Here is a 13827-nt window from a genome sequence, read left to right on the forward strand (position 1 = left end):
TTTTTTGGTACGATCACAGCATCTGCACTTCTGCTGTTTGTCTTAGATTCCGGGTGGGACTCAGATGATGGTGTGGTCATTACATGTGGTGTTCTATCTCTGTTCTGGTCTCTTGGAGTTCTTGAGTTAATTTACATATTGAGAGGCATGTTTCCCTTTTATCTATCTTGAGCCTTTTTAGAGCGCACACAATGACTTCCAAAGCTTCTCACTCGAGTGGCTTATGACTGCACAATTAGTTTTATTGTATGTCTACAGTCGAATGTGACAGAGGATTTTATTGCTAATTGCTCCATTTACCTAGTGCAAGTATTGCTTATGCAGTTTCCTGTGCTTATTGTTTGTATGAAGGAAGTTTGTGGCGCTGCTGCTCATATAATATTTATGCAACTACCTACCTGTATTTGTTCCAAGCTTCTACAACTGCTGTCGATGCTTTAACTGTCTGAGAGGGAAGCTTCCACTGCTGCTACTTAAACTGTGTGTATGTGCAAGGGCATTTGTATGACATATGCACGCTACACCTTTCCTGGGGTGGCTTAGAGAAGTTGACACTTGCACTGCGTCTGTCTGTACTGTTTATTTAAAAGAGTTTAAGATAGCTGCGATCAGTGTTTGTCTGCTTGAAAGAGTTTCAGAGCGCTGCTGTCAGTGCTGCTCCTGTTTTCGCCGCTGTGTGTCTGTTACATGTGTTTGAAAGAGTTGGGGTAGGCTGCTGTCATTGCTGTGTGCCTGTTGGGCTGCTGTCATTGCTTTGTGCCTGTTGCATGTTTTTGAAAGAGTTGGGGTAGGCTGCTGTCATTGCTGTGTGCCTGTTAGGCTGCTGTCATTGCTGTGTGCCTGTTACATGTTTTTGAAAAAGTTGGGGTAGGCTGCTGTCATTGCTGTGTGCCTGTTACATGTGCTAGAAATACATTGAGAATGCTGCCCTGGCTGTGTCTGTTTTTGTGTGTTTGAAAGAGCTGGGTAATGCTGCTATCAGTGTTGTGTCTGTTTAGAATGTTTAAACCCGTTTGAGAATGCTGCTGCCGGTGCTGTTCCTGCTGTGTGTATGTTCTGTGTGCTTGAAAGAGTTTGAGAATGCTGCTATTGGATCGACTTCTTCTGTTGTGTGTCTGTCAAGTGTTTTTGAAAGAGTTTGAGAATACTGCTACCATGCTGCTTCCCTGCGTGTCTGTCATGTGTGTTTGAGAGTGCTGCTGTTCGGTGCTGATTCCGCTGTGTTTCTGTTATGTGGGATTGAAGGAGACTGGTACCCCTGTTGTGTGAGAAGGGAGGGTGCACATATACACTCGGGTGCTGTCATTTTGTCCGTTTGTGTATGTGATCAAGGCATGCCTCACCAGTGTTCAATCCGTGCTCTGCTGTTTTGATTATTCGAGGCCTTGCACCATTCATGTCATACCTGTTCTGTGAGTTGAAGGGCGCTGTAATGTCGCCAGGCAGTGGAAGGGAGGAGGAGTGTATCTTGAAGGATATTTTGGCCCCTAGGACCTAGGATGTCTTTTTAGGAAATCCGTGGACTAAACCTGCCCCTGAACACACGTCCCGGATGTATTCTCACAATCTTTCAAGACTATGACTTCATTGTTTGGTTCCCAATACGTGACACACACCTCTGTGTCTTCAGCTGTGAGATGCTATCTCCTGGTGCCCCGGCGAGTGATTTTGCATAAATAAACTGCGTGCTTGTTTGCTGTGGGCGGGTGAATCGACATGACATCCAGAGCAAGAAGCAGGGAGGGATGCTGTTTTTAGTTGCACTTCCTGGAACCTTCTGACCCCAGTCCTGCCTCACTCTGCAGGTATGAGGAAGCGCTGTCTGACTGCAGGCACGCCCTGGCTCACCTGAGGAACAACCGCTGCATAGACTACTCACAGCTGGGACTGAGGCATAAGCTCTGCGCCTGGGAGGTAAGTGGACTGTGTCTTGTAAAGAATAGGCCTTTATGTACATACGGAATCACACAGCACTTCAAAGAAGACACTGCAATGAAAACCGTTCTCCTTTACAGGTCCAGACGCTATATGGATAAATATGGTGGCACTTTGGGTGACATCTAATTTTTTAGTGTAGTCATTACATTATCTGGTTTCCCTATACGTCTTTTGTTTATGCTCTAGAGCATCATTCGCATGATGCTGACGAATGTATGTGGGTTTCTGACTCGTATTGTGCATACATCGTAAGATGCTTACATTAATGATCTCTTTGTTGATACAAACAATTCAAACTTTAGGTTTAAGTTTCCACACTAGTCAATGGAAATCAGATGTCAGACAGGTAGTTACACACTATCCCATCCATGTGAAGTGTTCACTCAATTCATGAAACAGAAGACGTGGAAGATGATCTGAAGAGGTTTATTCGGAGAAGTAAACACACCCATCAAGCCCGGGCCAACCGATACATCTGTAACTATAGGAACACTCTTCACTCCGAGTGTTCCGAGTTCCAGATAGGAACGGAGGACACCACACATCTCCCTCCTTAAAAGAAATAAATAAAACAAAAACAAAAACATATTCTAACAAAGAGATAAAAGAGAGAACAAACAAAAATATAAATGTTACACCAAAAAAAGAATATACGGTTACAAGGCACTTTCAAAATAAATTATTTGTGCATTACATAGTCTTTACACCAAGCAGGAGATTGCCTTGACCTAAAACTTGCTCTTGGTTGACTTGAGGTCGGACAGAGGACACCACACCATGTTTGTTCTTTGTCTTACTTCTTTACAGTTCAGCAATGAAGGAAGTTAGCGCAATGGTCAGACTGACCTTTCTGCTGCTCAGGGATTCTACCATTAGGCGGTAGGATAAAGGGTGGCTTTGCAGGCTGGGTAGGTAACCGTGACCCAGTAGTGCTCCGGTTGTTTCATCCTGGTCATTGCCTCCGGCATTCTGGGGCTGGTTTGAACATTTTTGCCAAGGCTTATTTAGGTTTCCAGTCCGGCCTTGATTAGATCAGTGAGTCTGAGACAAAATTATGGCTCCTGCACCTTACTCAGATATCTCCCACTAAATGTATATTGGGCGCCCCAAACAACTGAAGGAGTATTTCTGGTTTGCATGGGGTACTTGGCCTATGTCGCAAGTCAATGAAGTAGCCTTACTGAGTTCACCAGACTTCAGTGACTGTAACTGGATTGACTTCAGGAGACCATTAGAGACTCCCAACTGGCCCCAATACATCCAGGGTGCTTAGGAGTACTGGGAAATGGAATGGCACTACATGATTGGCAACCAAGAGGGGTCACAAGAGTAATACTACTTTGTCTCGGAGAAGCCTGGGTCACAGACTATATTTTGGCAGTCCAGCTGCCCTTTGCTGGACAGGTTGGCATCCTCTTGGAGCCAGAGTCTCTAATATGAATTCAGTTGCCACCTGAAATTCTTAACCATGATCATTTTATAACTTTAATGCTTAGAAGGATGATTGTGCCAGTTCATCGCAACCTGCCGACTATTGCAAAATAAAATACAATTTCTTTTCTGGGATTGGTCAACAGAAGAACCAAGTACCCCCAAACTCAGCAGTCCAAAATGAGGAGAAAGTGTAGGTTTGAGAGGGTCAGTACAAATTGGATACTGGGTGCAATGAGGGTGAGCCATGGTGGAACCAAAACACGTGCTCCCTTCATTTGCAATTTCCTCTGTCAGCTAGAATAAAAAGCTCCTTTGTAAACATGATCCGGGGTTTTTGGCACTTCCAGGGTAAGGCCGAGGTTTCCAAATGGTCACTTGGATGAGGATTGGGAAGTCAAAGTAAAGACATCCCAAAATGCGTGAGATTCGACCTCAGTATACTTTATCCAGTCTTCCCCAAGCATGCTAAAATATATGAATGGGCTATTGCAATTGGGAACACCTTCTCAACCAGGAAATGCTATGAGTATTTGGTTGTTTTGAGGCCATTCAGTGTTGAAATATATTTTGATATAAACTAAGAATTAGCCATGCACACATATTAAGATGTTTCCTAGTGGTAGATGGAGAGGCCCAATGGTAATAATGCCACTCTAGGTGGATAAGGGCCCTACACACCAATGTGTTGGCACTAGGACTACAAGCCTCTAAAAATCTTTATTATTAGGGCTTTTGTAATTTTTTGTTTCAAATGATTGTATTCAGTCAATAGTTCGACACCAGTGACTTTTTTGACACACGGTTAAAACATGTTAACTTGCTAGGGGATGATCCTTTATCTTGATGAAGGCTTCCAGAAACCATTAGAAAGAGCCGAAACATATCAATGCCAAATCACATGTGTGAGAAATGTATCTTTGAGATGTCTCATATAGTGCAGTCAACTAACAAATTAACATATTCTTTAAAAAAAATGTTTTAAACCTTTTATTGTAATAGCAGACAATTACACATCAAGGCACTTGGAGCTCAATCCAACCTCACAGAGTTCACTTTGTTCGCTCACTGGATTATCTACACAGCCATTATGCCAACATCCCAATTAGGGCAGGCGGCGGGAAACAATGAATCACTAAAAAGAAAAAAGAAAAAAAGACATTGCAGTATGAGTGACAATAACAAGCACCCAGAAGTGTGATAGCGGCTTGGCCCTCTAGGCCGAATTCCATTAAGCATGCCCAACTCTGACCATTCAGAAAAGGTAACTGACCTCGTATCTCCCATGGTAATAGTCTCCGCAGTAGCTCATTCTCTACAAACAACACGCATCTCATTTTTGTCCCTCGCTGCCGGGCAAAGAGGCCAACCTCACAAAGCCTCAGCCAATTCCAGCCAGGACGTCCACACTAGCAACATTCCCATCACTTGCATTCGCTGTTTCTTCCCCTTTATCCCTCTCAGCACTCTGCCTATACGAAATGCATAAACCCCAAAAATGTTTTGGTCTGCTCCTGGGAGGGAGCAATTCACTATAAATTTCTGATTGTGTAGAGCAGTACATCGTGTCCCGTGACCATTGTCGCAGTGTCGGGACTGGTCCTCTCATCCAGCACAAAGCTATTCGTCTCTTGGCCATAAATAGACCCATGTCTACCAATCTGCGAGTTGCCTTAGGCAGCGCCTTCAGGTATCCCAGAAGCGCCATCAATGGATATAGTGCAAGGACAGTCTCAACCACCCTTCCCAGCTCCTCAAACACTCTTTCCCAAAAGGAATAAATTCCTGGACACGACCACGCCAGGTGTAGAAAATCGGCAGTAGTAGAGTGGCATCTTTCACACCTAGCATCTTCACGTAAGCCATACCTGCATAGTCTTTCAGGGGTATAATATATTCTGTTGAGATATTTGAAATTGACCAACCTATGCCTACCATGTAGTGATACTTTCCTAGTATTCGTGCAGCAATAGCACCACTTATCGTCTTTCAGTTAAACGTTTAAGTCACATTGCCATGCAAGCCTAGCTGCAGTGTACCTATGTGCCCTGTGTGACATTGCAATCCTATAAATAGCTGTAATCATTTTGTGGAGAGACTTATTTTTGATAACATGCGTTAACTCCAGTACCTCTGGAGGTTCCTCCATACCATCACCCAGTTGTGCCCTCAGGGCCCTCCTCACCCTATGGAATTGGAATCTATTCAGGAGTGAGACCCCCTCCAAACTGCCCATCACTTGTTCTTCAGGGCTCGCAAAGCCTGAGAGATGCCCCTTTCAGTACACAGTTCCAGCCATCTCATCCACTCTATAGGCATAGCAAGAAAATACAATATTGCACCTGACTGCTTCTGCAGAAGCCAGTGCCAAGCATGTCCAGTAGTATTCAAGGAGTCCACGATACCAGCCCTGCGGTCAACAGGTTCCATGATTATCGCCGGCAAGGGAATCGGTTCAGCAAATAGCCTCTCCATCCGCAGGAAGGGGACGTCAGCCCTGCCATGGATCCAAGCATGAAGGTGAGCACCTTGGACCGCCCTATAATATAGTTCAAAGTCCGCGCCCCCAAATGGTACGGCAGTGTGAGCACACCCCACTGGACCCTAGCTTCCCTACCTCCCCAAACCAGTTTTAACATCAATTGCCTAAGCCTATGAAAGAATATGCGAGGTAGCACCAAGGGAATATTCGTGAAAAGGAGTAGGAGAGGCAGGACTACCATCTTCATGATGGAGATACGCCCCATCAAGGACAGTGGCAGTCGACACCACAGTTCTACGTCATCTTCGAGTCAAGAAATGGCCGTGCCGTCGTTTTCTCGAAAGACAATATCAGCATCCGTATGCAGTCTAATACCTAAATATCATACAGAGTCCGTAGTCCATTGCAACGGATACTCCATATCACATTCGGAAGTGGCTGGCGTAAGCAGGAACACAAGAGTCTTTTCCCAGTTAACCCGGAGCCCAGACAGCACTCCAAAGCGTACCATTTCCCTTATAACTGAAGCTAGGTTGTTCTCTGGGTCCCTAACATACAGGAGCGTGTCGTCAGCATAGGTTGATACCACTATTCTATACATCAGGAATCCGATACCTTAATTCCTGTGATACTCCCGCAGGGCGCAAGCAAATGGCTCTGCAACCAGAGCATATAACAGCGGGGATAGCGGGCAGCCCTGCCTGGTGCCTCTTGCGATATTAAAGGGAGCCGTAACCAGGTCACCAATTCTCACACAGGCTACGAGCTTGTAATATAAAGTCCACAGCAACTGTAAAAAACACCCCAAGCCCCATTCTCGTCAGCACTTGCTTTAGAAACGAGCACTCCACTGAATCAAATGCTTTTTCCATATCAAGAAAAACAGCAACCGCTTTGTTTTCCTGACGGACTTGTTGCATTGTGCCAAACACGTGCAAGTATTACAAGTTAAGTTTCTGGGTGGGATGAATCCCGCCTGCTCCGGAGCCACTAAGATATGCAACATCAGAGCCAGCCTATTGGCTAATATTTTCGCGAATATTTTTGTGTCCATATTAAGAAGGGATAGCGGGCGAAACAAGCTACATTCATCCAATGTCTTACCCGGTTTAGGGATGGCAATCAACAATGCCTCCCTCATAGATGGGGGTATTATGCCCGAAGCACACATATCGTCAAATAGGGCTGCAAGGTGTGGGAGCAATTGCTCTAAAAACGTCTTGTAGAATGCAACTATCAGGCCGTCCGTCCCGGGAGCACTGCCAGTTTTCATGCCGCCCAAAGCCTCTGTAATCTCATCTCTCTCTATCGGGGGCATTAGGAGTTCTCTGTGCGAGTCCGGAGGAAAGGGAAGCTGTATATGCTCCAAATATTCAACAATCTGGACTTTCGACTCTGCTGACCGGGACCTGTATAACTCAGCATAATACTGTCAAAACGTTCCCCCACTGCCGCCTCCTCCATCAATAGTTCACCTCTCTCCGCCTTAATTTCAGTTACCTGAGTCTTACCACGCCGCGCTTTCATTAGCCTGGCCAAGACAGACCCCGGCCTTTCTCCCTCTCCATAAGTGCGTGCCGTAGCATACTTGCCCAGGTGTTGCACTTCACTGTCGGCAGCTGCATGATATTCCTCTAGCACTGTCTTAATTTCATCATCGAAAGTCTCATCTCCCCCCAGCAAGCCGCCTCTGCTCGAGGTTTTTTAATTTACTCTCCAGCTCTACCAGCGTCTTTCGGATATCCTTAAGCACTCCCGAGTATTTGGACATCGCAACACCCCTAATATACACCTTAAACGCCTCCCAGACTGTCTGGAAACTATCTACTGATCCAATATTAGTATCAAAGTAGGTGTCAATAGCGTCTGCCATCTCAACCTTAAATACTGGATCTAACCCGGAATAAGGAGGAAACCTCCACGTAAATGGCGGCAAACTTCTACTAGGAAGCTCCAATACCAACAATAGTGATGAGTGGTCCGAGAGTGTGCGCGGCAACGCCACACAGTGTCGTACCAAATTAATCAGTACAGTAGAAATCATCCAATAGTCAATATGGGTGTGTATGTTGTGATATGCTGAATAGTATGTATAACCCCTTTGCACTCCATTTCTTGTCCGCCACATGTCACACACGTCCAGGCACACCAGAACTTCCTCCAGAAATTATTCCCTTTTGAGCAATGAGAATATCTAAGAAGATCTTAAAACTGCTGCAAAGCAGCAGAAATGGAAGGGCACTAACTTAGTGCCCTTGTGACCTAATTGTCCTGTTAAACAAATATGTAACCATGATAAACATTAAACACGTCTTTCACAGCCAGTACTTTATTAAAGATCTGGGCACATATGCAGACACATGTGCAGTTAAATACAAAAGTAGTCCGTCTTGAGTCACAGTTACGACCCACGCTTGTGAGAGGAGCTCTCAGTGAACTGTTTTGAGAATGGAGTACAGTCTGACCTAGCTTTTAATGATGATAACCCACCTCCTGCTCAGCTGGTTCTCTCCCCCAGACTCAAAGCACATGAAGTCAGACAAAGTGTTGAGCAAAGTTCTAATGTTACCAGCAACAATTCCGGAGTGCTCAGGCTGGGGCACAAGGAAATTAAACATGGGACACCCATTGCTAGGCTGGCCGGCAGAAAAATAATTAATCTTTTCAGCTTTAACCAGCTTAGTAGTGCACATACATCTGCGAAGCTAGCAGAGCCGGCAACAGGTGAGCCACCTAAGAACTGGAGAGTGACACATGACTCTTAGCAGCGGTCAAGCCGTTGGCAGCGATAGTGGGCTCCGGTACAAGTCAGTCGGTTCGCGGGATGATTACCACAGCAGCCGAAAACCAGTGGCGAGTAGCTCCCTCTGCTGCAGATAGGTTGCAAGGCAGCAGGTTCACAGTGGTGAGTCTGAATCAGCCGCCACCGGCATTGGGGGTCGGTTGAGCCTCAGAGGGTCTGGCTCACCCGCAGGATCCATTACACTGCCGTCACGACCATGGGTGTCCGCAGAAATCTTTCCAGTGGGGAGCAAAATGTTAACTTCATCACCATCCTCTGACATGATTGAGTCCAAGTATTAAATAAATAAATAAAAAATTATTCATAAGAAACCCCCTCAAAACATGTAAGTTGGACTATCCGACATTAAAGATCTGGGCATCTCGCCCCCCCCCCCGTGTTTCAGATCCCTGCACAGGTAGAGACTTCCAGGCGCTTTCTTTCCTTTTAGGTCTCAGAGGCTCTCGGAGTTGTCACACACGCCTTTAAGCCCCCCTATAGTTACCTCAATTGCGTATCTCAGATCACCGAGACCAGTGCATTTTGATGCAGGGGTCAAATGAGGACTACGGTGGTGGACCCACAGTTACTCAGCTTCCAATCCAACAGGCCTTTTGGTCGAGCCGGTTCTAGGATTCTCGGGCCCCTGGGCAGAAGGGGAATTTGTGAGGCCCCTCTAATTTGCATAGACGTGACGCATTCAGGGCTGCCGCCATCTCAACAGATGCCCCTGCTCCTGAAGCTGCAGCCAATCCCTCTCCTTTAGTGCCTCTTAACAGCTCATAAAGGACTGGAGGCGTAAGGGATGCTTATCTGTGCAGACTGCCAGGGAGCTATACAGAGGGATAATAGCCATCACACTTTGCCTCTGCATGGGTGTGGGTGGAGACCTAATTGCCGGACAAACATGAGTAATGTGTTTTCCTGCAACTGAGACTGCCCCCCACCCTTCACCCTCCCCCAGGTTCACTTCTCTACACCAAAGCAATGAGGCCAGGGGAGGGGGCCCCCTAAGGTGGCAGCGGCGCACTTGCAAGGTTGCATCTTTAATGCCATAACCTGGCTGTGTCTCATTGGTGCGAGGCCCCAAATTGGAGGGCTGACTATGGGGCTCTGGGCAGCTGCCCACACTGCCCATGCCTAGTGCCAGCCCTGCTTTTGATATCTCCAGTCATCCCGACCATGTAAACAAAACCTGCCTTAGATTCTGGAGCATGTCTCCCCACAGACGCAGGAGCAGAGCCAAATCACAGGTCCCAGAATTGTAAGCGAGAATTGACGGACGAGCTGGTGCAGGCTGGAGGTGCGCACATGGGTCAGAGCCACGCAATAGTAACTTCATGTAGACCGATTTTCTATCTCGACGAACACGACTACGCGCTTTACGAAAGATAAACCGTTTAAAATAATGATGGACAAAAACATTTGCTGTACAATAAATTATGTAAAAGAACACCCCTTTATTAAAATTGCTTTTCTTAAAATTAAGTCTTCTAAACGGACTCGAGCAGATTAAACTTCTCACATCACTTATTAGCATTACTACAGGCCATTAGATCTTGCTGCTTAGCACAGAGAACGTGGTTGATTAAATTTTCAGCAATTGCGCTGCCACGCTTTGAATAATTCCTTGTGCAGGAATCAGGCTAATCGGGCAACACTGTCCACGTCACCCCAGGCCAGTATGCCCAGTACCAGACGGACCGGCGATCCAGGGGGGGCAAGCACCCCCTCTTGCCCCTCCCTGCGGACGCCCATGGTCACGACCATGGTGCAAGTGGCGTGCTCAGCTACACTGCCAATCCCACACACTCTGCAGTTGAGCAGCCTCGCCGATTACCAAACTTGAAATGCCGGCCGCTCGCGCTGCCCTATTAAAGTGAGTCTGACAACCAAGTGAGAGACTCGCACACTGTCTGACCATAACCACTGGGCAATGTCAGTGACTCCACTCCTGATGTCAGAGATATTCCGTGCCACCACCTCCATCCAGATTTCCAAAGCTGACCTCAAATCTCTTCTCTTTCAAAGACACTTTCAGAACTAATACCCTCATTCTCAGACCCCTCCAGGAAGTTAGTACATCATTGTAAATTTGTAACATCTTATTCATTCCCCACCCTTGATTGCTGTGTCTGATATTTTGTGATTGCCTATATGGTTTTACTCTACTTATCCTGTTGATTTTTTTGACGTTCTATTTTGTACCATTTCTCTCGTGTAACATAACTGTTTCTATTGTACAGCGCTTACACCTCCGAGTAAAGTCCGAGCTTTATGAAAATGCATTAAATAAATAAAATAAAATAAATAAAAAATTCCGGCAGAGTGAGCAGATGAACCAGACCCGAGCCTGCAGGGAGCATTGTACATCGTTCTGTCACTGCAGTTTTCAGTATCGGTGCATTATAGGTGTTCCGGCTTGACAGCTTAGAGGCGCAATAATGCGTGATTTTTGTATTTCAGTGTGGTGATGAAATGCTTTAGTCTAATACCTGATGCATGGCAATTGGCAGGGCTGAGACCGGAAACAAACTTTGGGAAAACAGACAAAGCTTCTGGACTTCTTCCTACTTGTGGTATCGCTTCCGCGTACCCAGATCACATGATGCCTGATGTCCTGCTAGCTAGGATTTCGAGCTGCAGAGAATTGAAGGCCGAATGGGAAGAGGTTAAAGGAGTTTAACACCACAGATGAGTGACTGGTTACATACAAAGCAGGAGGTGCTCTATCCCCAACACTCATCCCATTTACCAAACCCCAAACTAAAGCTTTCTGCAGCAGACAGAAAAAATAAATATTTGTGAAGAGGCAGGGACTTCCATCTGCCCTCCTCCTCACTCACTCAGTGCATTGAGCCATAAAAAAGTATAAAACCACCAACATGCAGTAGTGGAGCGTTTGCTTCAGAAGAACTTTTACAGGACTTTTACTGTTGGTCTACAGGTCAGGATTTATACAGATCGTTAGAAAGGGGATCAGCATATGTCAAAATGCTCACACCTTTGGCACATAGGGGATACAACATAATTTGCCAATGTTCAGAATCATAGCATTTGGTAAATTGGAGATGACATGGTTAGAATTTTGGCGGTGCAATTCTGCATCATTTTAACCCCTTCGCCGTGGGGGTAATTCCCCCACTGTGCTGGGGGGGCGCGCACAGCGCCCCGGTGCACGTGACGAGCTGCACGGTGGCACTTGGCTCATGACGAGCTGAGCTCGTCACGGCCACACCCGTTTCCTCAGAACGCTCAGCACAGCTGGGGAATTATCCCTGCGTGCAAGTGTTGCAGCCGTTATGAAGAGCTCCGTGAGGGCAGCTGCACAGCGAAGCACTCGGGCTTCCCCGTACAGCCGCGGTGACGCCGGGATTAACTCCAGGCCACATGAGTACCTGTATCCATAGCGACAGAAGCGCTACCAGGACTCCCTAGAAAAGCCCCAGATTCAATCTAAATTGAGTTCCGGTAGGACCCTCCCATAATTGAAAATAAGTGAGCGCTACTCGGATCCCTTCGACCATTACAGTTTATACATACCTCCAGCGGAAATAAGACTTTTTGAAGCCGCTTTTTATCAAACACAACCTGGATCTCCCGAAAAATTATGTTCTAAATACAACGAAAACCTCTCTCTGGTAAACTACTGGAAGACCAGATAGCCTGTTTCAGAATAATTTTCTATCAGACAACACTACCCTTAGTTTCAGGAGGCTCATCAGTCCTGATGATGATCTAAACTAACATAGATCGAAACGTCGTCGACCTACCCAAGGAAATACACCCACTTCATTGTATATATTTCTGTGGTTTTAAACCTTGTTGTGTGACATTTCGTCTTTCACTTTGTTCACTTATGTAACGTTCTGCACCTTGTCACTTACTTGAGCACCTGAAATTATACTATAATAATTGTAAATAAGAATAAAAAAGAAAATAAATAAAAGATTCTACAAGAACCTACATCTTTAGCTCCTTAGCGTTAATTAATCATTCGCTTTACTTCTTTTAGGACCTTATCAGGCCACCCCTGAACCATTGTTTCCTAAAAAGCAAAGGTTATGAAGAGCTCAGCTCGTCAAGAGCACGCATGAGGTTAATAAATGTGAAATGCGAAGGTTTTATTAGTTGTAGGCAGTCGCACTAAACCGCAAGTATTCTGAATTGAAAAACCTACATTTCAAGGGACTGATCATGATTATTTTCTTTGAGATAATGTAAAACTTATGTTCTCTCCATGACTTCATTCGCCTTAGGGAGTTCTCACAGGGTCCTACTTGTATATTTTTAGTAACATGTGACTCATGTTAGTGGTGCTGAGACAACCAAGGACTCCTGTTTATTTTGTCCACATAAAGCCCTTGGACGTAGTTGTCGCTGATTGAAAACCCACAAACTAACCAACACCATAGAATTTTTGTCTGGAACACAGTATGCAGAAACCGTCTTTAGGCATCCATCCCATTAGATCTGCAAAACACTGGCGTATTACAACAGGACTGTGCATTAGTCATTGACTCCTAACGACATTTCTAAGAGGCGCTTGGAACGCTAGTTCCTTCTTAGTTTGATTGTTGGAATCAAACCAAGAGGAACCCATGACTGCCTGAAGCCAGCTGCCCACTATTGCTGTAGACTTGGACATCTTCTTTTTAAATAGTTCATGTCTTGTCAGCAAAATTAAGTAACATATCAAATACTCTTCATCCTGGGTTACTGACATGTTTAGGGTTTAAGTCATCCATATTAAAATTGAATGGAGTAAATTATGAGTGTTCTAGTTTTATGTTAGATAATTTTTAGGTCTCGCGACCTATCAATGCGCGCAAGCACATTGAGCGGTGCGAGAATTCAAGTGCTCAAAATCCTCGTCAAACCAAGGGCTTTTTGCTGCAGTTTTCTTTGAGTTCACATGAATCACGTGACCAAACAAGCACGCGCATCAGCCTCCCTCCCTCCCTCCTAATTGCATTTTTTCACGGCCGCACAGCACATCAAAGGGCTTCTCCCAGCGTGTGCTGTGCGGCTTCTCCTCCCCTAATTATTCATGGCTGGCCGGTGGCCGGCCGTACTTTCAGTTTCCCGGCTGCTCTTGTTTTCTGTGGATAATTTTTTTTTTCATCGTTTAACCATTCTTCCACCCTCCTGATCTCCTGCGCAGGCACGATCCTGGTTGTCCCACACCACTACG

At 45.7% G+C, this 13827-nt stretch overlaps 1 protein-coding gene across 1 annotated transcript in view; it reads left to right on the top strand.

Moving 5' to 3' along the window:
- Positions 1–13827, top strand: part of NOXA1 (NADPH oxidase activator 1) — a 91767-nt gene that overhangs the window by 9047 nt on the left and 68893 nt on the right. Inside the window, 1 exon segment of the mRNA XM_086921184.1 lies at positions 1806–1914. Within this exon segment, the coding sequence (XP_086777310.1) occupies positions 1806–1914 (109 nt within the window).

The sequence above is a fragment of the Lissotriton vulgaris genome, chromosome 5 (assembly GCF_964263255.1).
Source record: "Lissotriton vulgaris chromosome 5, aLisVul1.2, whole genome shotgun sequence".
Lineage (NCBI taxonomy): Eukaryota > Metazoa > Chordata > Amphibia > Caudata > Salamandridae > Lissotriton > Lissotriton vulgaris.